The 27749-nt window shown below is 45.6% G+C and overlaps 2 protein-coding genes across 2 annotated transcripts in view; one reads left to right on the top strand and one right to left on the bottom strand.

The window, feature by feature from the left end:
- The window catches only part of LOC8024741 (phosphatidylinositol phosphatase PTPRQ), a 138517-nt gene that overhangs the window by 99547 nt on the left and 11221 nt on the right, over positions 1–27749 (bottom strand). The window contains exons 4-5 of the mRNA XM_029977549.3: positions 4246–4370; positions 2211–2394 (exon numbers count right to left, since the gene is read on the bottom strand). Coding sequence (XP_029833409.3) covers positions 2211–2394; positions 4246–4370 — 309 coding nt within the window. The remainder of the gene's footprint in view (positions 1–2210; positions 2395–4245; positions 4371–27749) is intronic.
- On the top strand, positions 21897–26011 carry LOC115315904. The gene is made up of 2 exons (XM_040217034.2): positions 21897–22735; positions 25594–26011. The coding sequence occupies exons 1-2, from the start codon at positions 21929–21931 to the stop codon at positions 25933–25935; spliced, it is 1149 nt and encodes a 382-aa protein (XP_040072968.1). The 5' UTR covers positions 21897–21928; the 3' UTR covers positions 25936–26011.

Here is a 27749-nt window from a genome sequence, read left to right as displayed (position 1 = left end):
TTGTTTCCAAGTTAATTGGGACGTCCGAGCAGCCGGAATGCTCGAGTAGTGGCGTCGTTGTTTCTTTCCCGTGGCTGCAGTGGGACCACCCCGTGAACGACAGTGAGCACACGCATTCACGAAGACTAAGAAGCAGACGAAGACGAAGCAGACGACAAACCGATTCTAAAGCGATAGGACGACTGGAACTGCTTTTCGGCGCTTGCTGACAAACTAAGGCATCACAAACAACACAATCTTATGAAGAACAGACATGCAGGAGACTCAAGCTGATACCGGGGCGTCCCAAACGATAATGTACGATGGTGTTCGAGCAGATGTAGCCGGGAAGCCGGGAAGGGATGACCACAAGTCGCATGGCGGCGGCACCCCTTCCGTAATGCGCGCACGTGTGCAGTTCGCTTGGTGACATCGGTCTATTCTGCTTTGTGTTTGTGCATTCAGCGCGAAGTGTAGACAGTATTCACTGGCGGCCATAGCAATGTGCTCAACTGCTGGCGGCACGTGCTGATGGCGAGCTTCCACAGTTAATTTGCAACGTGCATTCCACATCATCAAGATTGTCGATCTTAGTAGCCTATTAATGTGAGCTCGTTCTGAGCATGCGCTCTAAACAGCGCCCTCAAATATGGCGTCCTCAAATATGATGCCCTCAAATATGGCCTCTTACCTTAGCATAGACTATTGTTAGCCGCGCATGCTAGAAGCGCAAGATAGTTGCTTTGGATGAAGACTCGGCAGCTGCAGGAGCGCTCGTGAAGCGAGTGCTCCAGTCGAGGCAGTAAAGTCTAGCCTCTCGCGCTTACACAGCCTTCGCAGTTAGTCCATGGTAAGGTGAGACCAGAGCCGTATATGGGTGAGACGATGTATATTCAGCACCACGGGCGTCTGGTCTGTCCGCTATAGACAAGAGATTTAGCCAGTGCAGTATACCACTGCTAGCCTGGGGTCTTCAACGTGCACCGCACACGGGTGATACACGATCGCATGCCGGTAATATGCTGAACCAGATCGGAACGGGCAGGAATGGGGGTTGAATCCAGGATCCCTAGAATCTTTAGCACGAGCTTGTTTGCCAAAGCCTAAAATATATCCTTCTATACTCCGTTTCACCTTATGTTGTATCGCAGCGAAGGCTAGAAGCGCGAGCTCCTAACATTAGCAGCTGCCCTTGATGCACGAGAGCTTGTGCCGCCGAGATATGCCCTAGAGCAAGGAGCTCGTGCCCGTAGCCTTTCTTGTGGTACAACATAAGGTGAAATAGGGTATAGGAGATAACCCAGAGAATTCTTTCTCTCAGTTTTGTTCCACGAGATCCGATACATCAACCTACAGCGTCGAATGCGAAAGTGCGCGCTTCAGCCGGTTCCTTGCGTATTCATCACCCTCATGTTTGTGACGTGACTTCGAGACAGCGGCGCTGTCTGCGGAACGGCGCATAGGCAGATGCTTTACTAGAAAAAGAAAACGGGTAGTAGTGGGCACTGTTACAGTGCCCATGTTGCGATCCCCAGCTATTTTTAGACATACTCACTTGCACAATTATTTATTTCGCGATGCCTCAAACCAACAAGAGAAGCATGATTGGAGAAGAAAGAGAGAGAGTGTGAGAGAGAGAGAGAAAAAGGAGATAAAGGCAAGAAGAGAGAAAGAAAGAACGGCAAGTCCCGCCTGTTACCGCTCATTCACACTGGAAGCGGATCCCCGTTCGCAAAGCGGTTGCGAACGCGGTTGTGTAAAGATTCAGTGCAATTGCACGCGCACTTGATGTCATCGAGTGCGCGTGCAATTGTACTGGATCTTTATACAACCGCGTTTGCAACCGCTTTGCGAACGCGGATCCGCTTCCAGTGTGAATGGGCGGTTACCCCTGCATTCATCTTCCCCAAAGACGATGATATTTTATTCTCCCTGCACCTGGCATCGGAGAGAAATAAGAATACAATGGGGAAACCTCGTTTGCTCAGTTCACAAGGACGTAAAAATTATAAAGAAAATAAAAGGAGGATTCATTGTATATCTCAATATGCCTTTACGTCCTGAGGTCATACAGCCGAGACCTAAGCGTCTGTGCTGTAGGACCTCGTGCATGCCAAAGCCCACACTCGTAATGCTAGTGCTTTTGAAAAAAGGCGGCAATGCTATTTCACGTTTATTGATAGCACCTCATCGACTTTTTTGTTCATGAAAAAGAGAGAAAAGACACTTACTTCCGCAAAGAGTTCGAAATTTTGTGGTCAGCGAGCCTGTTTCCTGAAACTTTCCGTCCGAGTCAATGACCAGCACCCGGACTTCATAGGCGTCACCGCTGCGCAAACCATGCAGCGTTCTCGTGTACTTGGGAGCCTTGGACGCGGCCACCACGACCACTTTGACCCAGGACTCGTTCAACTTCTGCAAGAGAGAAGAAAAATCCCCGGTTCCCTGCCGTGACCAGCAAATGAACTGCGTCGACAGCCGAGGCACTGCGCACTGCAGGACAGAGTTGCTCTGCCCCGTTTAAAATTTGCGCAATTACGTCCCGTTAAATTTAGCGGATGGTGTCCATCTGACACTCTGATGTCACGTGATACTTTGGCACATTGGTAGTTTAGCCTCATGTTGCAGTACAAAAAACTTGGTCCGTATTGCTAGCTATATAAAAACATACTTTTCGTGTAAGGCTCGCTGAAATATTTTAAAAAAATGATGCCGAAGTCGCTACTGTCGCTACGCTGATTCTCGACGTAATAAGTTAGCATTTAACGCAGGGGTTCTGACTCAGCGAAGAATGGGAATTTCAACATCGCAACGGTCCGCATACTGCTGTCTTCGGAGAGTCCGTCTGCTCTTCCGGGCGTCGGCGCTTTCGGATGCAGCCTACCATATAGCTTCCCTCGATCGCGGTCTGTATACTGCTCGCTCTGGGTTCGCGAAATGTAGATCTTACCCGAAGGTAGGACGAACAGGAAGTTCCTTGAACATTCGGACATTGAGCGTGCCACTTAGATGTGTGTAGTTACATTAATTGTATAACTCGAGCGCAGTTTCAAAGTGACCCGCTAGCAGACGACACAACAACCGCTCGCTTCCGAGCGATTTTGGTGATGCACGACGGCGCATGCGCGGTGAACTGCGCCTTAAGTCGCATCATATCGTCGCGCACGTCGTTTCCCGCGCAAGAGCGAGGGACATTGCATTTAATGAGCCAAGGAATTAACGGAGCGAAAGAGCACGGCGAGAATCGAACATTTCGGTGCGTTCCGGTGTAGGACTTTTCGGTGCGGTCTTTTCGGTGCACGGACGTTTCGGTGCAAGGAAGTTTCGGAGTAAGGACGTTTCGGTGCACGGACGTTTCGGTGTACGAACGTTTCGGTGTACGGACGTTTCGGTGTAGGGGCGTTTCGGTGTAAATAGAATATGTGTTTGGAAATGAATAGTAGAACCTCCGGACATTGCGGACCTTCGTAAACTTTAATATTTTGATGGATGAAAGGTACAAATGTATTGATAGGGATTGCAGATTAATCCTAATTTAGCTGCGCTTTGGGCCATTATAAAATATATATATATATATATATGAAATATAAACTTGAGCAACAGAAATAATTGCGTGTCGAATCCAACAATAATATATTATATTTTACTGCGGGGAAAGATATTTGAATCCAATTGTGAAGGCAGTCATTATGGGAGACTAAGGAATCTATACATTTTATAAAAATGCAACATGTTTTCTTAGCGACAGGCATTAATGGAATTTAAGGGTAAAATAAGGATCGGTTTTGAACTAGGTTAGGTAAGGCAAAATGATGGCATAAAAGGATCACCACATATATATTGGAAACAGTGGCGAGTGGGGAAAAACAAGCCGAAGATAAGTTCTTAGTCATTCGATTGATAATCATAGCCAATAAAGGAATTGTTATTTGCAGAGGCAATGGTGAAAGTCCCATACAGAGAGGCCACAAAGATAATATGTGAAGATGGAAGTATAAGCTGTATAGTAACAAAGTATTCGGCATACGTTCAGAGCCAATCAAAAGGTAACGATGATTTCAAATGATATACATCAAAATGTCCGTACACCGAAAAGTCCACGCACCGACGAGTTCGTAAACGGAAATGTCCGTATACCGAAATGTCCACCCGCCACGGCCTCGCAAAACCAGAGCCGTATATGTAGAGAGTTTGCTATCTATATGAGGGGCTAAACATAGAATGTAGTGAGCGAGTCGGTTCGACAAAGTGCAAGAGAGCAATTACCCGGTACTGAATCCAGTAGTGAGCCGCGTTGACTTCGCCGTCGACTTGCGTAGAGTCCCAACTCACAACGGCTGATGTATCTTTCACGTCTGTGACGCTGGGCCTTGTTTTCAGCAGGGGATATTCTTCAAACAAGGATTGGGAGGCAAAATATTACTCAATGGTATGGTGCTTCGACACTAAACAACTTGCTGTCCTTATACCTCAGACATCTTGCAACTTTTGTCTTTTTGTTATAGTTATCTAATACCTTGCGTGTGGATATGGTGTCGCTGGATACTACTTTGGAATCCTGGCGCGTGCTTTGCGTAACACAAAGCACGTGCCTTTGCACTATGCCTCCGTATGCCTCAACAAACTGAACAATGTGACAAAAAAAAAAAGGAACTTCTAGCGTTCGTTTCTCCGACTCATTTTCCAACAACTAATCAATCACAACCCTGCATTTTTCACAACCAACGTTCTGCATCTCGCCTGGTTTATGGGTGGAGAGAGAGGAAGGGCAGGAGGGGGGATTAAAATGATTTGTGACTTTTTTATTGAAAACTTGCTGACTTCATGTTGACTCTGATCAATTTCCTTTGACTGACTTCCTGTTGACATGTTGAGAGTTTGTTGATTTTCTGTTGAAACTTTTCTGGTGATTTTCTTCAGCCTGAGTCAAAAGAAAAGCTCTTGACTTTTTATTAACTTTACGCCGATTTTTTTTTTTTTTTTTTTTTTTTTGTACTGACTTTTTGTTGGCGGTGTCATCAGAAAGACTGCTTTCTAATGACTATGTTTCTGTTTACTGCTCTCTGTTTACTTCGTGGTAAACATTTTCAGTTGACTATGTCAACAGAAAAACTACAGACTTACTGTTGACTTTTTATTGAAAAAGTCAACAGAACTACCCTTGACAACGCTTCGACGTCTCGCGCACCTCGAGAGCGCGCGCAGTCAAAGCAAGACGGAAGGCATGGGACGCGTGCTGAAGGCCAACCGTTCGAAAGACAGGCCCTGCCGTTCTCACTTTGTAAGTGACTATTAGCAGCGAGATGTTTTGGTGGCGCCCTCCTGTTTTTTTCTCTCGTGACGTCCTTACCTTGCGAACAACGAGCTCGATGATGTTTGTAATTAGCATGGTGGAAGCTTGAAATCATTGCGCTCTCAAAGCAACACCGCCAACACCGTCAAAATTGAAGTCCTTACATTCCTCTTGTTTCTGTCGATTAGAACTTCTTTGCTGACGTCATAGTCAGCATTCGGCCGATCATGGCACGCCAACCGCAGCGACGCTTTCGATTGCGCACGTCGCCAATACTACTTCATTCTCCCTATTAAACTAGTCAACTAGTAAAGAAAAACAGAAAGACTATTTTAAAGTGGAGAAACTGTCTTGACTCGCTTCGTCCTGAGTGGTGCTATGCAGAGAAGCGATAACATTTCTTCTAGGAGCCGTTTTTTGTGGATGTTGTTTTAGCGACTGTGCCGAATTATTATTAGTTACACTAATGCTTTTTAGTAAGAGATATCGTCCACGAACTTTGATACACTGTTTTCACTTTAACAGACCCCCGAGAGAAGAAGATCGGATACTTGGAACCTTAAAAAGTACTGAAGTGGTCTTAATAAGTACTGAGGTGGACCTTAATAAGTACTGAGGTGCACCATAAGGCTCTGGAGCAGTAAATGGGATTGTGATTTGGGTGTTGAGTGCTCCATGGTGTTTGTATTTGTCTTCAGTTCAAATGTGTATATTGAGAGATGTGGGTAGTGCGCTCAAATACAACAGAGACACCATTTCCTAACATTTTTTTTTAGTATCACGTGTTTTGTTCTTACGTTATTTTGCGGCAGCCAATTTGGAGCAGAGTGAAAAGCCATTAAGCCTCGAAAACTTTGTTGAATGAACAGCTAAAGTGAAAAGCATATTTTGTCTTTAATCGGATGTAGCTTTTCAATTGAAAAGCTGCAGAAAAAGTATCTTGGAGGCGACGGAAAGTCTATTGACTTTTTTTTATTCAAAAGTGGGCCAATAAAGAAAGTCCACAGAAAAGCTAAAGAAAGAGAGATGAAAAGCTGTTGACATTTTATATTCTCTGATGAGTGTTTTTCACAGCCTTTCAGCAGAAAACCACCACAGATTTTTGTAAGGCTTAGGTAAACAATCTTCAGTGAATAACACGCTAGCTTTCAGAGGCTCTCAGGTTTAATTACGCTCTTAGCAAAAAAAGTCGAAACTCTGGTGCCGACGAAACGTGTGCTTATGAAAAGTTGTCCACGAAACGTGTGTCTAGAAAACGTGTTTCGACGAAATGATACGGATCCCTCAAATGGTATCGAGCGAGAGACATCGTTGAAGCGCGGTCCGAGTTGTTTGTGTTCAAATGTCGGAAATCGCGGGACGTGTAGATACGATTCACAAAAAATAAATAGCTTATTTACGGGCTTTGTTGGCCGTGTTGGATGCAGTAGGATAATAGAATCGATGACGTGAGTGTTGTTGTGGAATCTAACCTTCTTCTGTATCGTTATGCACGCTCAATAGAGCATATGCGAAATGCACAGCGCATCTAATGGGGCGCCGAAGAACATGCTCTGTCTCACCAGTTCGCTTCGGCGCTGTCCTTTGCGTAGTTCTGAAGAATTCATCACTCGCACAAGCACTCGCGTAGAGAATGCGTTTTCGAAAACCAGGCGCCCGCGCCCGTCCCTTTGCCCGCACTCAAAGCCAAATTTCGAGCTGAAGTGTACGTCAGCCATGCATGCATAGTTCCGGCGAGAAACCAGCGACCGGCGGGGTGATGAGCACGTACATGCGCAATAAGGGTGTAAAACAATACTAACCCTTAGCTCACATGTGTGAGTGAGGATCGATGACGGTAAGCAGTGGGCCTCGATTGTTACCGATAACGCTACGAATTTGACAAACAGCAGAGGAATCTCGACACAACAAAAATGGCAATGCACAGAGTGCTGACAAAGGTTTGAATAATTTCGCATACGGAAAGAGCGTTGTTTCTATCATTACGTTCTTGAAATAATCAAATACACGGGGGACTAGGTCCAGTAACCACCCTTTTATAAAGAATAAAATTTGCTGCATTTGTCCTTCGTTTTCTTAACTATTTCAGATTAAGTAACTTTTACCTTCATTCTGGCTCAAAAATAAAAACAAATGTCTTCAAGGAAACAAAAAAAAATATTTTGTAGGCAATGGAAGATCTGTTGGATCTGCATCAGTTACTTTTTTTTCAGATTGAGCTAAGAGGAAGAAGAGAACTAATTGGTTGCAAATAGATAGTTGCAAATAATATTTATATACTCTCGTGCCAGCGCACATTCAAGAAATATGGGTGACCTGAGTGCCGGTCACGCAGCTATATATATATACCTGTAAACGGGGCCGCTGATCATTTGGCATGAGTTTCCTTGATCACTCCTGTCGTTGATATATTCCCTTCCTCGTGCAGTGAATGCAAGGCTCGGGGGGCTTTTTTTTTTTAACTGCGTCGTGCTTGACAACTTTAGTGAAAAAATCTTATTTGTGAGAGAAATTCCTTGGTTCAATAAACGCGTATGATCGAATAAGATCATATAAGAACATATAAAAAGCCATGCAGAGTATATAAGAATTAATAAAAAACGGATAAGTTTCTTATAACTTCTTACATTATCTTATTTTGTTCTTATATGTTCTTATATACTCGTATATGATCTTATCTGTTCTTTGGACCAGAAACTTCTTTATACATACAAGATTTTTCAGGCTCACTAAATTTTCCTGATCTTCAACAGCTTAAATTTTCTTGGCGCAAAAATGGCTGAGATTCCCGACAGTGCGAGGAGTCAATGACACGGCAGAGGTGTTTGTTGGGCTGAAAGTGAGTGTAGCTGTGAGGGTGAGGGTGAGTGCGGGCGACCTAAATCGAGACGATTACTTCTTTAAGCCTTTCCGGACTCTCTGACTACCTACAACTTGAATATTCAAAATTCAGAACCTCCCCTGAACCTATTGGCGACGTGCGCGACCGAAAGCGTCGCTGTGGTCGGCCTTCCACGATTGGCCCAAAAGCTGACTATGACGTCGGAAAGGGTATACCATCGACGGAAATAAGAGGAATGAAAGAACTTTAATTTCGACGGTGTTGGCAGTGTTGCTTTGAGAGCGCAATGATTTCAGGCTTCCACCATGCTATTTACAAACACCATCGAACTTGTTGTTCGCAAGCTAATGACGTCACAAGGGGGAACCATAGGAGGGCGCCACCAAAACATCTCGCCGCTAATTAGCGCCAAGATGTTTTGTTGGCGCCCTCGTATGATTAGCTTTTGTGACGTTATTACCAGGCTTGCGACCAATAAGTTCGATGGTGTTTCTAATGAGCATGGTGGAAGCTCGAAATTATAGCGCTATGAAACCAACACTGCCAACACCGTCAAAATTGAAGTTCTTATATTACTCTTAATTCCGTCCAAGACAAATCCTGCGCCGACGTCATAGTCGGCATTCAGCCAATCGTGGAAGGCCGACCACAGTGACGCTTATAGCCTCGTCCCACTAGAACGACAAACACCGATTTTTGTCCGACGACACCACAAAGTTCCGTGTCGCGGATGCTGTCCCACTGCAACGACCAGCACCCACGACAATCGCCGACACGCGCCGACAAACGATCGACGACGGACGAGTTCTTGTGTGTCGTTGGACTTGAAGCGCAGCAAGCAGTCCCACTGAGGAACATGTCTCGGAGACAAACTTATCCTCCTCGGCCGCTTGTGCCTTCTGTTGCCTCCCTTCCCACCCTTCTACCCTTCCTCCCGGAACGAGAAGCCCTTGGCGGCCACTCCTCGTTCCCCGCCCCGCAGTTCCGGTCCCTCGATTGCACGGAGTGGTCGCGGGCGCGGCTTGATTGCTGGCGCCGGACGGTCGCGTTGCGAAAGGGAATTTGCTGTGGCTGGTTTTGCTCGCGAAAACTTGGTGCGCGATTTGGTGCTTCAAGACGCCGAGGTCTACGCCCCTGCATCAGGATGGATACACCCATGTTCCAGGACTGACAAAAGTAAGACCGCTCACCACGAAGTAGGACACGACGTTCCGAGGCAAGCCATTCCGGCAGACGAGAGACTTGTCATCGCGTTCTGTAATTATCAAGATGCCGTACTGTCCTCCAAGAAACGCCTGCCCTCGATCATTCGGATATGAGGTTATAAACATCCTTAAAATAGGCGTGAAATTCCGTGGCGCTCACCTAGAATTCCTCGAGCGACCCCAAAAAAGGAACGATTCGGGTATTCTAGTTCGGAAAAAGTTTGGTGTCGATTGTCACGACTGTTTACAGAAAGTCGCCAACGGCAAATGAAGAGAAGCGGAAGCTTTAATCAAGAAATAAAGTAATCGTCTCCACTTTCACCGTGTCTGTCGGCGCGTTTTATGCCCAAAGAGCAAAACACGAAAACCGTGTCGCCAGACTAAGTTTGTCTGTGTATTTTAAAGTGTTTTGTTGACAACTCCAGTCCCACTAGGAAACAAGTTTTCTTGTTCCCGTGTTCTGTGTCGTGTCCGCCAAGTGGGACGGCGGACTCCGACAAACAAGCTGTCTGTCGGTGTCGTCTGTCACTCGTTGTCGTGTGTCGCTGTCGTTTGTTGCTGTCTGTCGCTCTAGTGGGACGCGGCTATTACGATCGCGCACGTCGCCAATATGCTAACAAAATACGTCATTGTAAACCTTCCTGAACTTTCTTTTTGGGGCTACAGACCCTTTTCAAAGGTCAGGGTCACCTTGTGGCAGTCCCAAAAGCTCCAATATTTTCACTCCAATGGCGGCGATAGAAGATCATGCTCGGCTAAATCAGGCACCATCGATTTCGTGAATCGAATGTTACGTAAAAGGGCCAACATCTTTTCTCCTTTCTGCTCTACGCTTTCGAAGACGTTCGCTTTCTTTGGTGTGGAGAAGCTATACAGCGCCGCCATTAGCGCGTCGGGTTTGGTTCTGCACTGGGTGTGTAGACTGACTTTCGAAGAGGGAGTCTTACATTGGGCTGTGCTGAAAGTGGGGTACGTAAAACTGTGCACAAATCTATCACCGGATCCAGACGCATACCTCGGCCAACCTCACTCATGAGGGCCCTCACTCACCCTCATCTTCACAGGTGAGGTGAGGATGAGTGTGTTTCTGAACCAGGAAAATTCGTAAGTGTGGGGGTGAGTGAGGGCCGTGAGCGCTGTGAGGGCTGTGAGGACCTGAGAGCGTGAGGGGTATGAGTGCGTGAAAGCCGTGAGAGCGGTGAGTGTGTCAGGAGAGTGAGGGCCATGGGTGCGTGAGGGGGTGAGGGCGGTGAGTGCGTGAGGGGCGTGAGGGTGGTGAGTATGTGAGGGGCGTGAGGGCGGTGAGTGCGTGAGGGGCGTGAGGGCGGTGAGTGCGTGAGGGGCGTGAGGGCGGTGAGTGCGTGAGGGGCGTGAGGGACATGAGTGCGTGAGGGACGTGAGGGGTATAATTGCGTGAGGGCCGTGAGGGCCATGAGTGCGTGAGAGGCGTGAGGGTGGTGAGTGCGTGAGGGGCGTGAGGATGGTGAGGGGCGTGAGGGTGGTGAGTGCGTGAGGGGCGTGAGGGCGGTGAGTGCGTGAGTGGCGTGAGGGCCATGAGTGCGTGAGGGATGTGAGGGGTATGATTGCGTGAGGGCCGTGAGGGCCATGAGTGCGTGAGAGGCGTGAGGTTCAGTGAGGATGAGTGAAGGGCTGAAGGTGAGTGTGACTGTGAGGATGAGAAAAGTGAGGGGCTGAAGGTGAGTAGCTGTGAGGGTGAGGGTGAGTGAGGGGCTTAGGTGAGGGTGGCTGTGAGGGTGAGGGTGAGTGCGGGCGACCTAAAATGCCGACCTCTGTCGAGACGATCACTTCGTTAAGCCTTTCCGGACTCCCTGACTATCTACAACTTGGATATTCAGAATTAACAAAAAATAGCACATGATCTAACCATTAAGATCCTTGACCAATCCCCTCTTTGGGTAAGTGCCAGAAAAGACTCTCGGCAACACCAACAACAAGAATATGTTAGTTTAATGCCAGAAACCAGTGACTGCAGTCGCTGACGTGTTACAAATTAGATGGTCTGCTTCGAGCATGAGCTTTCTGCCTTAGATAACACTTCGTTCAAGTGCAGACAAAGCCCGACAGAACGCAAAACAAATTCCACGTTCGTGTTTATATAGCGTAAGGTCGGCGTGCCTTTGAGGTGCGGCGACTGGTTTACGCTGTAGATGAGAAATTTAGCCAGAGCGGTACCACTGCTGGCCTGGGATCTTTAAAGGGGTCATGAAGCGCTTTTCCAACTCTTTCCTGTTTAGCTTTCCTCCTCAACTCATAAATCGCGCATTCTACCAAACAGCTGAAGAAGACGGAAAGGGGGGATTCCCTTCTTTCTCGGACTCTCGTTTGTGCACCCGCATACTGCCATTTTCCCCCCAGAAGATCAGCCCGTCGCTCAAAATTCAGACAAAAGTTGCTTTGCCCAACCCGTTCACCCCAAAGCTGACAGTGCTGTGGAAGCTACGTGCTCGTTGGGCCAGCCACCCTTTTACCACGTGATCACGCTCTCTCGCTGATGCCCACGCGCAGAGAATGAGGTCAGGTGATGAAAGGGAGGCGGCTGATTGGTCCGGCAAGCGCGTAGCTTCCACCACAATGTCAGCTTAGGGGTAAAGAGAATAAGTGAGGTCCGGTGTCCTGTGACGTGCGTTTGTGCCCGGTGACGCGCTGCGGGGGCTTGGTGACGTGCTGCGGGGACCGCGGATGTATCACAGTGAAAAGGCGGAGAGCTTACGAAGGAAAGGAGGTACGAAATAGTCCTGTGTTTTCAAATTTTTGTACCGAAAGTCGGGCTTTCGACTGTCTACCTTTTTTCTTTTGGTTCACTGAACGCTGTGCTATTAGTAAAATCCCAATATAAATTGATTTATTCCAGCCCAATATTCGTTTCATGGGCCCTTTAAGGTGCACCATGCAGTAGTGATACACGACATCGCGCCAGTACAATGCTCACCTAAAACGACACGGGCAGGGGTGGTATTGAACACGGGAGGTTCTGCAGTGCGAGTGTGGAGCACGAGCACACTCGGTCACCGATTCCTCCCCCCCCCCCCTTCCCCCCGGCCAAAGGCATCGAGAGCTGTAGGCGGAGCTGCTATTCCTGTCTCATGATTGTTACTTTGGTATTTTCTCGCCATCTGCTTATTGGCTATACAAATCTACCTGATTGTTGCTGTGATCCGTTTCGCCGTGTACCATTGCTGCGTATCTCGCCATTTTGTGGAAATAATTGTGCATACAACATTCATTCCCCCCAGCAATAATTGACTCAATGTTTCCAGCTTTGTCAAATGCTGATACTTATAACTTGCCATTCTATTAATGATACGGTCTAATAGTTTGTCAATGTCATAAAAAATGTGTTTTCTATAGAAAACACATTTTTTATGACATTGAGAAACTAAAACTTAAGCTGTGCACAACAATTGGGCTATAGCCCAATTGTTGTGCACAGCTTTAGTTTTAGCGATGCATCCCTAAATGGACATGTCTTACGACGCATAGATTTTAATATATATTTAGGGTGCTGACAGGTGAACGAGCGGGTATCCGCAGTGCCAGAAATTGATAAAATAATCGATCAGTTAATCAGTCAATCGAATCTTTTTATTTTCCAGAAATTCTGGAGAATCGCCACCGGCGCCCGTTCGAAATTTTTTTCGAACGAGTGCCGGTTGCCTGACTCAGGCATTGCGTCAAATGCAGTGAAGGTGTGATAGCACAAATGCTCAGTTCCAACTCCGCTACGCAGGTCCCGTTCCTACACAGAGGAGGGAGGGGGAAGGGAGCTTTAGCACACAGCTTATCCCTCCTCCCACTTTAAGCAGCACAACACCATTGGTCGCGCGCGCTGTGACATAAAGCCAATAGTTGCGCTCCGTTATTGACACTCTCTTCTATGGCCTCGCTGCGTGACAAATACGCCCTGTGCGCGTACACTATTGGCTCTCATTTTCCCCCCTAATATCTTCATACAACGCCTACACACACACACACACACTACGGTGCGAGCAACTCCAGCATTTGTCCCGTCGGTCCAACCAAACATCGACCCGGAAACAGACTGCTGGTATTAACTGAAGTTCGTGAAGTTAGAAGAAAACGCTTAGTAAACAATACGCAGCGAGTGTGCATAAGTAATTATCTGGTGCGTAGCACAGCAGTTTCCACTAGAGTCACGGACAGCTTAGGAAACGCAAGACGTGGCGAGTCCCGAAGATCTTATTAACCCTTTGCAGCTAATGAGAATGCGACATTAGCTTGCGTCCTACGTTCCCTAAACTGGCAGTGCTTATATAGCGATCGCACCCACGCAGCACCCTGCGGCCAAGGGCCTTCAAAACGCAGGTGAAACGAAAAAGGAAAGCTTTCGCTGTGGTTTTTAGTACCGTATTTTCCGGGCTATAGTCCACAGACTATACATGCATAAAAGTTTAAATTTTAGGCTGTGCGGACTATCTACGCGTGCGGACTATACAGGAATTTTGTTTTCCACAATCGTTCATTATGACAAGACGTGACAAAGTTTGTGAATCAAAGAGTATGTGAATGATGATTTATGTATAATACAATGCTTCTTTTTGAGCTAAGGAAGCAGACATTTGTCAAGGTGTTCCGTCTATGAGAAGATTTTCGTGTCAACTAAGCACCAGCGGCGGATTATGCACGGCGTGCGGACTATGCACCGGGTGCGGAAACTCTAAGCAAAAACCTTTATTTTGGACCCTGAATTTGTCCCTGCAGGCTATACGCGTATGGCCTGAATGTCCAACGAGACTGAATGTCCATCGAGACTGAATGTCCAACGAGACGAAAGATCCAACCGAGACGGAATGTCAAGCGAGCCAGAATGTCCAACGAGTCTGAATATCCTTTCGGATATGGAATGAACCTTAAATAGAATTGAGAGTCTATTTTTTTTTTTTTTTTTTCAAATAGTAGGATTACCGATAGTTACGGCGGTGGAAAATGCATTCGCTGAAATGGGGAACCGGACGTTTCGGTGGGGCGATCTCGGTACGCGGTCGTTTCGGTACGTGGTGGTTTCGGTATCGGGATTTCCAGTACCGGGCTTTTCGATGCGCAGCTACTTTGGTGTGCGGCTGAGCTTGCACCCCTCACGTTGCCTGTGTGAAGTCCCCCCCAAAAAATTAAAATTATGCACGTGTATTTTGTATACTTCATGAAAACCCAAAAAAGAACAATACATCATTTGTTCGTTTTATATATCTAAAGATAAATATAATTGCTCTAATTCAAAAAATGACATGAAAAAGGTCACACATGCTATAAGATCAAAGACCGAACTCGTTGACCATTGACGATCGGTCACGCGTTTGCTTTTTAGAACGTCGTAACTCCGGCGCAGAAACAAATGAGGGGGGGGGGGGGGGGGGGGGGGGGGGGGTCCACGAGAGTTCTTAGAATCGTCAGTCGTGCTCATCCCCAGCCACAGTCTTCTTTTCGTAAGTATGGGTTGCTGTATTTTCCTTATTGGAGTCCCTGGTCGCGCAATGTAGATGACCCCGCATGGGAGAAAAACACTTGATTAAATTGTTAGTATTATTGTTAGGTCAGGTCGGTGTAGTATGAATAATTACACTAAATTGTAAATATTCTCTGGACATTTCTGATTGGACTTCTTGGTCCCCAGAAACAAAAATTCGATCCTCATATCAAGGTCAGTGATAAAATACAACGTTCCTTCCAATAAGCCTTCGTGCAGGTGATGTCTTGAAGTGGTGAGCGTTTGTCCGGTGATTGTCCGTAGCATTCGGCACATTGACGCTCATCGCGACGTTTAGTGTCGCATGCTTCGGCCACCAAAGCGATTGCTGTCGCAGTGAACCATCTGTTAAGCAACAAGTAGGTAATTTTAATAATGAATACAATACTTTTTAGGATTGGCTTCCCTCGTTTCCGCTCAGCCTTTTCTGGTAACGTGGCATGCAGCAATCGCACCGATACGCACCCAGGCAGCATACCGAGGCTGCGATCGGATTTCAACTGGTTGTAAGTTGTAACTCTATCGCAGAGCCGCTGCGACAGTGTGACCGCGATTTATTCATATGCGCAAATTACAAGTGCACATATGACCACAGGATCAGGAGGTCAGCTCCTCGCTCAGTGTTCCCAAATTCGGGTCTACGACTTTACGGTGCAGGGCGTTTTGGTGCAGGACTTTTCGGTGCACAGACTTTTCGGTGCACGGACATTTCTGTGCATGACCAATCGAAATCACAAGTTTTTTTTTTAGTTTTCTCTAAGCGTAATAAGCAGTTTTTTTGGCTAGAAGTTAATTTTTCGCACTTTATAATTTTTTAGACTTGGACATCCATTTACGGCCACTTACTAATATACTACCACCTAAGTGACTTCGTTAGGCGCAGTACCATCCTGCGTGAGGATTGGAGACGTTGGACGTTATAGTTCGTTTTGCCGGTGTCTCTTTTCCAACGTACGCACTAGTCGCATCACATGTCTCGGGTAATTTTCAACAATTTCAAGCTTCTTGCTGTTGGGGCCTTCCCTACAGAGATTATAATAATAATAATAATAATAAATACATACGTACATACATTTTATTGACTCAGTGGGACTATAAAAGAGGAATATGTTAGCGGGCACATCAAAGCCAGCGAAGGGCTTGTGGGATAACACCCTTAAAAAATGAGAAAAGTCCACTTAAATGATAAGTTAAAGGCATTGCCTTCAAAATGAGAACTGAAGGATAATAAAACTTTCCTTACCCCCCTTCCCCACCCCAAACCCCTCCCCCCCCCCCCCCCCCCTCCCCTTTCCCGATTGTAGCACAGGGTACTAATTACGAAAAAAAAATACAGCATACGAAAGCACTGTACAAATGAATGTAACAACGTAAATAAAATTAACACTTACAAACGCGAGTCCCAAATAAAGTGTAACACAATGCACTGAGACCGAAAAATAAAATAGAAAAAGAAGAGGCAACATTTCGAATCTGCGGTAGCTATAGCAACCAGCACCATCAGGATCGTCATAAACGCACACGGATCGGGCACTACATGCTATCAAGGTTAAGACACTTGAGTTCTTTTTTTAGAGTCTTCAGTGATGTGATATCATAAATATAGTCCGGGAGGGCGTTGAAGACACGTGGCACATAAGATTCGCGCGAGCATTTACCATACCGGGTGCAACAACAAATAATAATAATAATAATAATAATAATAATAATAATAATAATAATAATAATAATAATAATAATAATAATAATAATAATAATAATAATAATAATAATAATAATAATAATAATAATGATGTATTTTATTTCCCATTCTGGTTGGTACACAAAGGGAGGACGTCAGGACAAAAAGCTGCGGTTGCAGCTTGACGAGGTCCTGGCGCCCTAACACACTTTGGCGGGAAAGCGGCATTGGAAACACAACGAAAACAAACACAGAAATGGGCACTAAAACACAATCACCAGAATTCACATTGTTGCATTCAGCTTGAATGCATCAGAACAAATATTTTTAATGTAGAAACAAGTTTCACCACAGATACAAAAACTCTAGGCACTAGAGGTAAAAATTATGCTGTCTGTAATATGATTTTTGCCAACATCCGATTTGATGTCCCATAGATGCTGATACCATTGGCTTCGAGTTTATTAAGTAAAGATGGTAATGCGTATTTTAATGATGTAAAGCCGTAATTCGTACGGGGTATTGAAACGCTCCAAATTTCGCCGTGACGTGTGACATATTTATGGTCTAGTTTTGCTAAGCCCGACAGTGCGAAAAGGAAAGAAATATTATGTTTTAATGCCATATTATACATCACCAGCAGGCGAAATTTGAACAAGTGGACAATAGGAATGACGTGATGTTTAAGAAAGAGCTCCCGAGAAGGGTGCAAGAAGGGTACATTTGCGATAATTCGAAGAACCCTCTTTTGGGTTAGCAGTAGTTTTGTTATATTTTGTATCGTTGTTTGGCCCCAAACTAAATGGCAATACACGTAGTGAGTGTAAATTAAAGAATAATATAAAAGTAATTTAACACCTGTTGGAAAGACATCGCGATTCTTACAAAGGAGACCAATAGATTTACGAACTTTTTGATGTATATAATCAACGTGCTCATTCCATGACAACGATTCAGTGAAATAAACGCCCACTATTTTTACCGACTTTACCACTTGAAGTGTTGAAGACCCTAAAGTTATTTGAAGCAAATTAGGTACTTGTCTATTTCGTGGTCGAAATAAATTTAGTTTTTTCCGCGTTTATTTTTAGCCCGTTTACTTTCGTCCACAAATCGATGTTTGAAAGGACTCTTATTACCGTGCTCTCTATTTCATCCGCTGTGTGGCCCTTAAAGGGCCCATGAAACGATTTTTGGGTTGGGATAGATCATTTTAGATTGAGATTTTACTGATAGAACATCGTTCAGTGGGCCAAAAGAAAAAAGGTAGAAAGTCAAAAGCCTGACATTCAGTGCGAAAATTTGAAAACACAGCGGACTATTTCGTTCCTCCTCCCCTTCGTAACCGCTCTGCCTTTTCACTGGGATACATCCGCGGTCCCAAAAGCGTGTCATCGGGTCCAAACTGACGTCACACAAAACCGGACCTCATTTAGACCCTTCACCCCTAAGCTGACATTGTGGTGGAAGCTACGCGCTTGCCAGACCAATCGGCCACCTCCGTTTCATCACCTTACCTCATTCTCTGCAGCCACATTTGCCACGCTTACGTGGAAAAAGTGTGGCTAGCCCAAGGAGCACGTAGCTTCCACAGCACTGTCAGCTTAGGGGTGAACGAGCTAGGGAAAGAAACTTTTGTCTGAGTTTTGAGCGACGGGCTAATCTTCTAGGGGGACACTGGCTCACTTTGGGTACACAAACCAAGTTCCGAGCGAGAGGGGCCTCCCCTCTTTTCGTCTTCTTGAACTGTTTGGTGGAATGCGCGATTTATGAGTTGAGGAGGAAAGCTAAACAGGAATAAGTTGGAAAAGCGTTTCATGACCCCTTTAATAAAAATAGTTGTGTCGTCAGCACAAGAAATAAGGTTTGCCTGTGGTACCACTATTTTCAATATCATTAATAAAAATAATAAATAAGAGTGGCCCGAGCACACTACCCTGAGGTACTCCGGTTTCAATTTTTTGAGTGGTTGAAATATAGTTGTTAATGGTAGCCAATTATGTACGGTACTGTAGGTAAGATCTAAATAAATTCAGAGCAGTTCCACGAATACCATAGCGCTCTAACTTTTCCGGCAATATTGTGTGATTAATTAAGTAAACCGCTTTCGAAAAATCGATATATATATACCCAAAATAAGTTCTTTATTTTCAAAGCTTTCGATGATCTGCTGTTTTTGTACTAAGATCGCTGATTCCGTTGACCGGTGCTTACGAAAGCCATGCTGACTACTATAGAAATAACGGAATGTCTCTCTAGGTAGCAATAAAGTCTTTGATGAATTATTTTCTCAAGACCTTTTGAGAAAATGGATAACAATGAAATAGGTCTATAATTTTTAAACATATTTTTATCGCCACCTTTATACAAAGTGACCACCTTGGCGCGCTGCATTGCTTTAGGAAAAACACCGGAAGAAAACGATAGATTAAATATATACGTTTAACACAGGTGTCACATAATCGACGACATACTTAATCGGTCTGATATTGAAATCATTTACGTCTTGAAATCATTTACGTCAGGTTTTTAGGTTTTTAAAAACCGCGAGCACTTCACTCTCATCTGTCGGACTCATAAAAAAATAATTTTCGAAATTACGATCGATATAACCACAAGCATCGGGTTCACCTTGAGGCAGATCTACATCACTTGATTGGTTCACTAGGTAACTGTTAAACGCATTCGCCAGAGTGCAGCCACACAGTTGAACATCTCCCCAGATTATTTTATCTAATGTTTGACGTTCACGGTTTGGATACAATACATGGTTTACCCTTTCCCGAAGAACACGTGAATCTTTGTTATCATCTCTTGTGAATAGACTTGTATAGTATTCAGATTTGGCACGCCTTTGTAAACCAGTTAATTTATTACGATACCTCTTGAAAGCTTTAAGGTCTTCGGAGTCCCTTGTTTTTAAGAAGCGCTGGTACATGCTGTTTTTCTCACGTATTTTATGCAATACCTCCCTCGTCATCCAAGGCTTATGTATTCTTTACACAATATGACGGCTCTGTAAGGAAAGCACTCATCGTACAATTTTTTTAAATGTTTGTAAAAAAAAAATATGCACGGTTGACATCTGTCTCCGAGTAAAGGGTGTCCCAATTTACTGAGCATAAAACATCTCTAAAGACCGCCATTGTTGCGTCTGTAACATTTTGCCGTTTAAAAGTATTTCGTTTTGCTCTATTTTTTGTATTTTTTTTTTTATTTTTTTGTGTTACTTTTTTATTTACATAAATATTGGTAGGTGATCGCTGATATCGGCGCCAATAACATCAGCAGCTATGGAAGAGACATCATAATTCGTAACAAGGAAATCAATTAAGGTAGAGGTGGAGTCAATAATTCCCGTCGCTTCAGTCGCAGTATAGTCAAACCCATTTACTTCAATGACCTGTACTAAGTCCCGTTGCGCTGTTGTGTTTACAAGCATGTTAATGTTAAAATCCCCACCAAGAAAAAGAACATATCGGTTCTCTGCTACAGAGTTACAAAAAGTGTCAAAGAAGGAAACAAACTTAGATACATCTCCAGATGGGGGCCGATACACAACAGCGAAAACATAATCCTTGTGGGAGACACACAAGAATGCGTGGACATTATTATTAATAATAATGCCCACGCCTTTACAGAAGGCGCAGAGAACGCCTGTATCGACCCAACGCGTAAACAAGATCTGATGCGTCTAGTGCGTACGTTGGAAAAGAGACACCGGCAAATTTAACATAACGTCCAACGTATCCAGTCATCCCTCAGGAAGGTGCTGCGCCTAACAAAGTCACTTACTTCGTTAATGAGTAAGGGACCGTAGATGGATGATCCAAGTCTACAAATTTATAAAGTGCGAAAAAAATCACTTCTACCTAAAACAGTTCTTATTACTTCTACAAAAAAAAAACGCGATTTTGAATAACCGTGCACCGAAATGTCCGTGCACCGAAATGTCCGCGGACCGAAAAAGTCCCACACCGAAAAGTCCGTGCACCAAAAAGTCCGTGCACCGAAAAGACCGCACCGAAACGCCCTACACCAAAACGTCCTACACCAAAATGTCCGGACCACCCCAAATTCCATTATGCTAGAGTCGCGAGTGAACATATTCAAGTAGAACCCGACTTTTATAATTTTGAACTTGTAAATTCTGAGGGGTGCATTTGTCACCCTCTCTTCTTTGGAAAGAGGGTCTCATTGTTGACCCCCACTCTCCCCGGCTATCTAAACACCCTACCCTAATAAACTCCTTTCGACAGTTGGGACGAGCGGGCACCTTCGCCCCATTCTCCACTCTGCGAATTAGCTTAGGGCGAATTGCCCTATTTGACGAATTGTCCTTCTTCCAGTTGTCCACATACCAATGGAATTTTGACGAATTAGACGGACTCACGGTGCAATACGCTTCCCCTACAAGAATAGAAAGCCAGTTAGAACGATCTATTGTTATATTCACACCGGATGCAGGCTACTGGTACATACGGGTGTGAACCTTCTGCTGCACGCCGAGATGGATGCGTTCGTGTCCTTTATTAGCAGTCCAGCTCCCACACACCAAGCCGTCATCAACTACTCGACAAGATCGCGAGCTTCGGAGTGCTTCCAGAAGCCAGTTAAATTATATGGGCTTCTGAAAACCACACTGGCAACTGCAATATAGAGTGAGTAGTTGTCTGTTCCAAAGATAAACGAACAAAAATAAAAATTCCTAAAATTCACCCAATTGTTCTGCATTCCGTGCCTTAGATGTAGATTTTATTTATTTATATATATATCTATATATCTATATATATATATATATAGAAAAGTAAACGTACCTCGAAGCTTTTCGTGGAGTTTTATTACATATAGGTCGACGTTTCGGCCTGAGCCAGACCTTTTCGAGACTGGTACATAAGATGTCAGATTGACGCTCCTTGACTATGTCACGTGGTATTCCAAACATCTAGTTTTTCTCAAGAGTTGACGTCGGGGGTACCGTCAACTCTTGAGAGACACCAGATGTTTGGAATACCACGTGACATAGTCAAGGAGCGTCAATCTGACATCTTATGTACCAGTCTCTGTAGCAGCGTGGCGCTGCAAGTCACGGCGCACCACGGCGCATCGGCTGTGCGCACCCCGGTCACGGATGTCACGTGACAAGCGCCTATAAGTATAGCACGTTCAATAAAGAAGCCCTCTTTGCCCGTTGGAATGTCGTCTGCTCAAGTTATCACATTGGCGACGAGAATGACAACGCACCCGCGCTGCCCAGCGGAAGCGTCGCAGACGGCAGCAGACGAGCACCATACGAGCGGGGCCAACTGAACGGACAACGACAGCCAAAGCAGCGCAGTCATCGCATCTCAAGCGGGCGACGGACGGAGCGGACACGACGGACGGAAGCCAGCAACCGATAAGTACACCGTCGGTTTGCCGAAATATGGCACCTCTTGGAAAGCTTGACGAATACGACGAAAAACAACAGAATTTTGACTCGTATTTAGAGCGTTTCGAGCACTTCGTTAGCGCAAACGACATCAAACCAGAAAAGAAGCTAGCGGTGTTCTTGACCGTTATAGGACCTCGAGCTTACGAAGTTCTGAAAAGCTTGGTCGTACCGGCAGTACCGGGAGATAAGTCGTTCGAAGAAGTGAAAGTTTTGCTGAAAAACCACTATAGCCCGAAGAGCTCGGTCATAGCGGAAAGGTGCAAATTCAACAGACGTGTACAAGAGGAACAGGAGAGCGTTGAAGATTTCATTGTAGCGCTAAAGCATTTGGCAAGGAAGTGTGACTTTGGCCAGTTTCTGCAAGATGCTCTGAGGGACAGGCTTGTGGCGGGAATACGGCGCGAAGAAACGCAACGTGCGCTATTCGCCGAAGAAAGCTTAACCTTCGAAAGGGCATGCAAGATCGCATTGGATCAAGAGCAGGCGGCACGACAGACAGCGTTACTACACGCCGGAAGCAAAGACGCGTCGTTGAACGAGATAAGAGCGAACCAGAAAGATAACGTCAATAAGCGTGACGTTCGAAAACACAAGCAAAGCAAGAAGTCTTGCGAAAGATGTGGAAGGGCGCATGCGGCAAGCAAATGTTGGTACAAGAATGCTACGTGTCACAAGTGTGGCAAGTTAGGCCATTTGCAAAAAGTGTGCTCGAACGAGAAAAAGGGACCCAAGAACGCGAATGCAGTGGACTGCTCGGAGGACGATTCAGAACTGGACGTCTATCACTGCCTTAACACGGTGCGTTCGGGTTATGAAGTGAAAGTCAATGTTGAAGGGGCGGACGTTTTCATGCAAATTGATACAGGAGCGGCTGTAACAATTGTTCCTGAAAGTGTTGCGAAAACCGTGTTCCCTCATGTCAAGTGTGAGCCATCTCGGGTAAACCTAAAAACGTACACGGGTGAACGAATCCCGGTAAAAGGGCAATGTGACGTTTCCGTCACATACGAAAACCAGACTTTGAAACTGCCCGTTATCGTCGTCGATAACCAAGGCAAGAAATTGCCGTTGCTCATGGGGCGGAACTGGCTTGAGAGGCTCAGACTTGATTGGAAAAGCGTCATGTCACTGGAGCAGGTAACTGATTCACACCGAATAGAAGCGCTGCGTAACAAGTTCCCGACAGTATTTTCTAATCAGTCTAGTGTCACGAACAACTATCAAGCGAAGATAGTTCTAAAACAAGATTGTACGCCGGTTTTTTGCAAGGCGAGACCGGTGCCTTACGCGTTACGCGATAAGGTTGGAGAAGAGCTGGACAGGCTAGAGAAGAGCGGGGTTTTACGCCGCGTAAGTCACAGTGAGTGGGCGACTCCGGTAGTTGTAATTCACAAGAAAGATGGATCACTCAGGTTGTGCGGGGATTACAAAGTAACGATCAACCCTGTACTAAAAACCGACCATTACCCACTGCCGCGACCTGAAGATCTGTACACTGCCATCGCAGGTGGCAAAGTGTTTTGCGTGCTGGATCTTTCTGCTGCGTATCAGCAGGTACCGCTGGCTGCCGAGTCCAAACCACTTTTGACTATAAACACGCACATGGGGTTGTTTCAGTTCCAACGCCTACCGTTTGGTGTGGCCAGTGCGCCAGCCATTTTTCAGTCCTTCATGGACGAGGTGCTTAAAGGCATACCTCATGTGGGATGCTACATTGATGACGTCATCGTGTCTGGAAAGGACACCCAGGACTGTCAAAAGACGCTGGAATGCGTCTTGCGTCGACTTCGTGACTACAATGTCACTTTGAAAACGGACAAGTGCCGTTTTTTCCAAAGCTCGGTGACCTACCTGGGTCACACGGTGAGTGCCGATGGCATTTACCCGACAGAAGCAATGACAAAGGCTATCACAGAAGCGCCCGAGCCCACCTGCGTAACGGAACTGAAGGCGTATTTGGGGATGCTAAACTTTTACGCTAAGTTTCTCAAGAATGTTTCGTGCGTAGCTGAACCGCTTTATCGGTTGTTGAAAAAAGGTGAAAAGTGGTCGTGGACTCGGAAGTGCAGCGAGGCCTTTGCTGCTACGAAGCAGTTGCTCGTAAACAGCCAGGTTCTTACGTTCTACGACGTAGACAAGCCAATTGCATTGCTGTGTGATGCTTCATCGTACGGGATTGGTGCTGTCATTTTTCATGTAACACCAGAAGGGGAAGAGCGCCCAGTGGCGTTCGCGTCGCGAACGCTCACGTCAGCGGAAAAGAACTATGCGCAGTGCGAGCGAGAAGCGATAGCTCTGATGTTTGGTCTGAAAAAGTTCCATCGCTACCTGTATGGTAGGGAGTTCACTCTCTATACAGACCATCAGCCACTGCTTGGGATACTGGGGCACGATAAGCCTGTACCTACGCTAGCGGCAGCTCGAATGCAAAGATGGGCAATGATTCTTGCAGCCTATAGGTACAAACTCAAGTACCGTAAAGGAAAAGATGTCGAGGTGGCTGATGCTCTGTCTAGACTCCCACGACCGATGACAACAGCTGACGACCCTGCTGAGTGTCTTTTGTTGTTTGACAGTACTCCCTTGACCGCGGAAGACGTAGCTAGAGCTACAAAACGTGACTTGACCTTGTCTCGCGTAGCTAACTACGTTCTGAATGGATGGCCTGCCCAAAGTAGCGAAGAGCTAAAACCGTACCATGTACGACGTGACGAGTTGTCATTTGAGCAAGGCTGCGTCACCTGGGGCTCAAGGGTGATTGTACCTGAAAAGCTGCAGTCACAGGTTTTGGCACTGTTGCATGAGGACCATCCAGGTGCTAGCCGCATGAAAATGCTTGCCAGAAGTTTTGTATGGTGGCCAGGGCTAGACCTAGAAATCGAGAGCTACGTACGACAGTGTCGCGTATGTCAGTCTGTTCAGAACGCTGCCCCACCTGTACCGTTACAGCCATGGAGCTATCCAACTAAGCCGTGGCAGCGAGTACACGTGGATTTTGCTGTTAAAGAAGGCCATGTCTTCCTAGTACTGGTGGATGCTTTCTCGAAATGGATCGAAGTGTGGTCCATGTCTTCCACCACTACTGGTAAAACACTCGACAAATTGCGAAGTGTATTTGCGGCTTATGGGCTACCAGAGGTACTGGTGAGTGATAACGGACCTCAGTTTGTTTCAGATGAGTTCTCTGAGTTTATGAGGGTGAATGGCATCAAGCACGTTAAGACGCCACCCTATCATGCTGCCTCCAACGGCGCAGCAGAGCGTCTCGTGCAGACCACAAAAAAAACTCTGCTGAAGCAATTGTTAGACGAGAAACAGAGTGGCAAGAAACACTCTTGCTCGAGCGTTTGGATAGCTTTTTACTGAGCTATCGAAACACCCCAAACAGTACCACTGGTCGCACTCCAGCCGAGCTGTTTTTGAAGCGACAGCCACGAGTGAAACTTTCTTTGCTTAAACCCGATTTTGTAAAAGCCATGCAAAACAAACAGCAGCACCTGAAGGAACAGAGTGATGCGTCGCGTGGTGCTAACCGGTCTTTTGTTGTGGGTGATACTGTGTTGGTCAAAACGGTGCGAGGCGAGCTAGTATCATGGGAAGAAGGTGTGGTGACTCAAGTCGTCAGTCCTGTGACATATTTAGTGAAAGTGGCGCAGGTTGTGCGGTTCACACACGCCGACCACATCCGAGACCGCCTTGCAAGCCCGACGTCCCTTGCTGCACCGCCTACGCCGGAGGAGCCTACGCTTCCAGATGTTCCGGTGCCTCGAGAAACCCAGCCGATGGTGCCACAAGTTGCTTCTGCTGCTATGCCAGCGGACTCTCAAGCCGGCAGTCAACAAGCTACACGGACGCGTCAGCAGCCGCTTCCACCACCGAGTTCCACAAGTGCGCCAGTGACGACACCGGAGCCTTGTACTGAGGCACCGACTTCCAGAAGAAGTACGCGAGTGCGGCGTCCACCGGACAGGTACAAACCGGAGGACTTCCGAAGCTGATGTGAGGGGGAAGGAATGTAGCAGCGTGGCGCTGCAAGTCACGGCGCACCACGGCGCATCGGCTGTGCGCACCCCGGTCACGGATGTCACGTGACAAGCGCCTATAAGTATAGCACGTTCAATAAAGAAGCCCTCTTTGCCCGTTGGAATGTCGTCTGCTCAAGTTATCACAGTCTCGAAAAAGGTCTGGCTCAGGCCGAAACTTCGACCTAAATGTAATAAAACTCCACGAAAAGCTTCGAGGTACGTTTACTTTCCTATGCACTTTTCGTCGTCCTACGCAACAGTATTTTTCTATATATATATGGGTGATTTCATCTCAAATCGGGCAGGCTGAAAGTGTCTAATTTTTAATTTTCACGAAAAAAATATATGTTTTGGGGGTATTTCTCAAATGAAGGAGGGCGCAAACCGCATGTTCTCCCGATTTTTTGTTCTTGAGTTATGAGCCGTAGAAGCCGCAGTGGCAGAAACTAGTGTTTTTGCCTGCCGTCGCAGGTCGCGTGTTTGACACCCTCTGCTGACGCTATTGTTTTCTCTACACCCCTTTAAATTTTCCCCCTAATTTAATAGGTATTATAAAGATACCTTGATGTATTCAAATATTTTTAGAAATTTGATTGTTTTCCAAAACACAGGTCAAACTCGTCACTCCGGTCGCTTTTCGGTCAAATTTGACAGGTCATTACTTTGTCTGTACTTAAGGTAAATTTTCTTTCTTTGGCTCTACAGAAAACCCAAAGCAAGCCCATTATAGATATAATAATATCATTACGATCTGTCAACTAGCCGCTCCGCTACCTTCACGTAAACGTTGTAAGAAATAACAAATGTTGAAAGTTTGAGGTCGATTTTCTCAAAAACCCCATTTTTGTAAATTTTTATTTTTTTAAATTCTTTTAGACATATTAGTCGACTACAAGAAAAAACAATCTAGGAATGTAATATTTTGGTTGTATGTCCTCTGTTTGAGCCGCAATCGCGTGAAATGTGTGAACATTTGTTATTTTTCACAACGTTTACGTGAAGGTAGCGGAGCGGCTACTCGGCAGATAATGATATTATTATATCTATAATGGGCTTGCTTTGGGCTTTCTGTCGAGCCAAATAAAGAAAATTTACCTTAAGTACAAAGTAATGACCTGTCAAATTTGACCGAAAAGCGACCGGAGTGACGAGTTTGACATGTTTTCTAGAAAATAATCAAATTCCTAAAACTATTTGAATACATCAAGGTATCTTTATAATACCTATTAAATGAGGGGGCAAAGTTAAAAGGGTGTAGAGAAAACAATAGCGCCAGCAGAGGGTGTCAAACACGCGACCTGCGACGGCAGGCAAAAACACTAGTTTCTGCCACTGCGGCTTCTGCGCTTCGTAACTCGAGAACAAAAAATTTGGGGAACTTGCGGTTTGCGCTCTCATTCATTTGAGAAATGCCCCTAAAACAAATATTTTTTTCGTGAAAATTAAAAGCTGGACCCTTTCAGCCTGCCCGATATGGGAAATTTCATCTCAAATCGGGCAGAATAAAAAAGTATAAATTTTAATTTTCACGAAAAATATATATGTTTTGGGGGCATTTATCAAATAAATGAGGGCGCAAACCGCATGTTCTCCAGATTTCTTGTCCTTCAGTTACGAAGCGTAGAAGCCGCAGTGGCAGAAACTAGAGTTTTTGCCTGCCGTCGGAGGTCGCGTGTTTGACACCCTCTGCTGGCGCCATTGTTTTCTCTACACCTTTTTAACTTTCCCCCCTCATTTAATAGGTATTATAAAGATACCTTGATATATTCAAATAGTTTTAGGAATTT

Source organism: Ixodes scapularis, unplaced genomic scaffold, assembly GCF_016920785.2.
Source record: "Ixodes scapularis isolate PalLabHiFi unplaced genomic scaffold, ASM1692078v2 PGA_scaffold9__187_contigs__length_104089568, whole genome shotgun sequence".
Taxonomy (NCBI): Eukaryota; Metazoa; Arthropoda; class Arachnida; order Ixodida; family Ixodidae; genus Ixodes; species Ixodes scapularis.
The sequence above is the reverse complement of the archived record's forward strand: the minus strand, read 5'-3'. Positions and strand labels throughout refer to the sequence as shown.

Excerpts from the sequence above, each read along its gene's own strand:
- LOC115315904 (XM_040217034.2), top strand. The coding sequence starts at position 21,929 with ATGGCACCTCTTGGAAAGCTTGACGAATACGACGAAAAACAACAGAAT. Across the intron at positions 22,736-25,593 it reads TCTATCACTGCCTTAACACG|GTTGTGCGGTTCACACACGC; the intron begins GTGCGTTCGGGT and ends AAAGTGGCGCAG.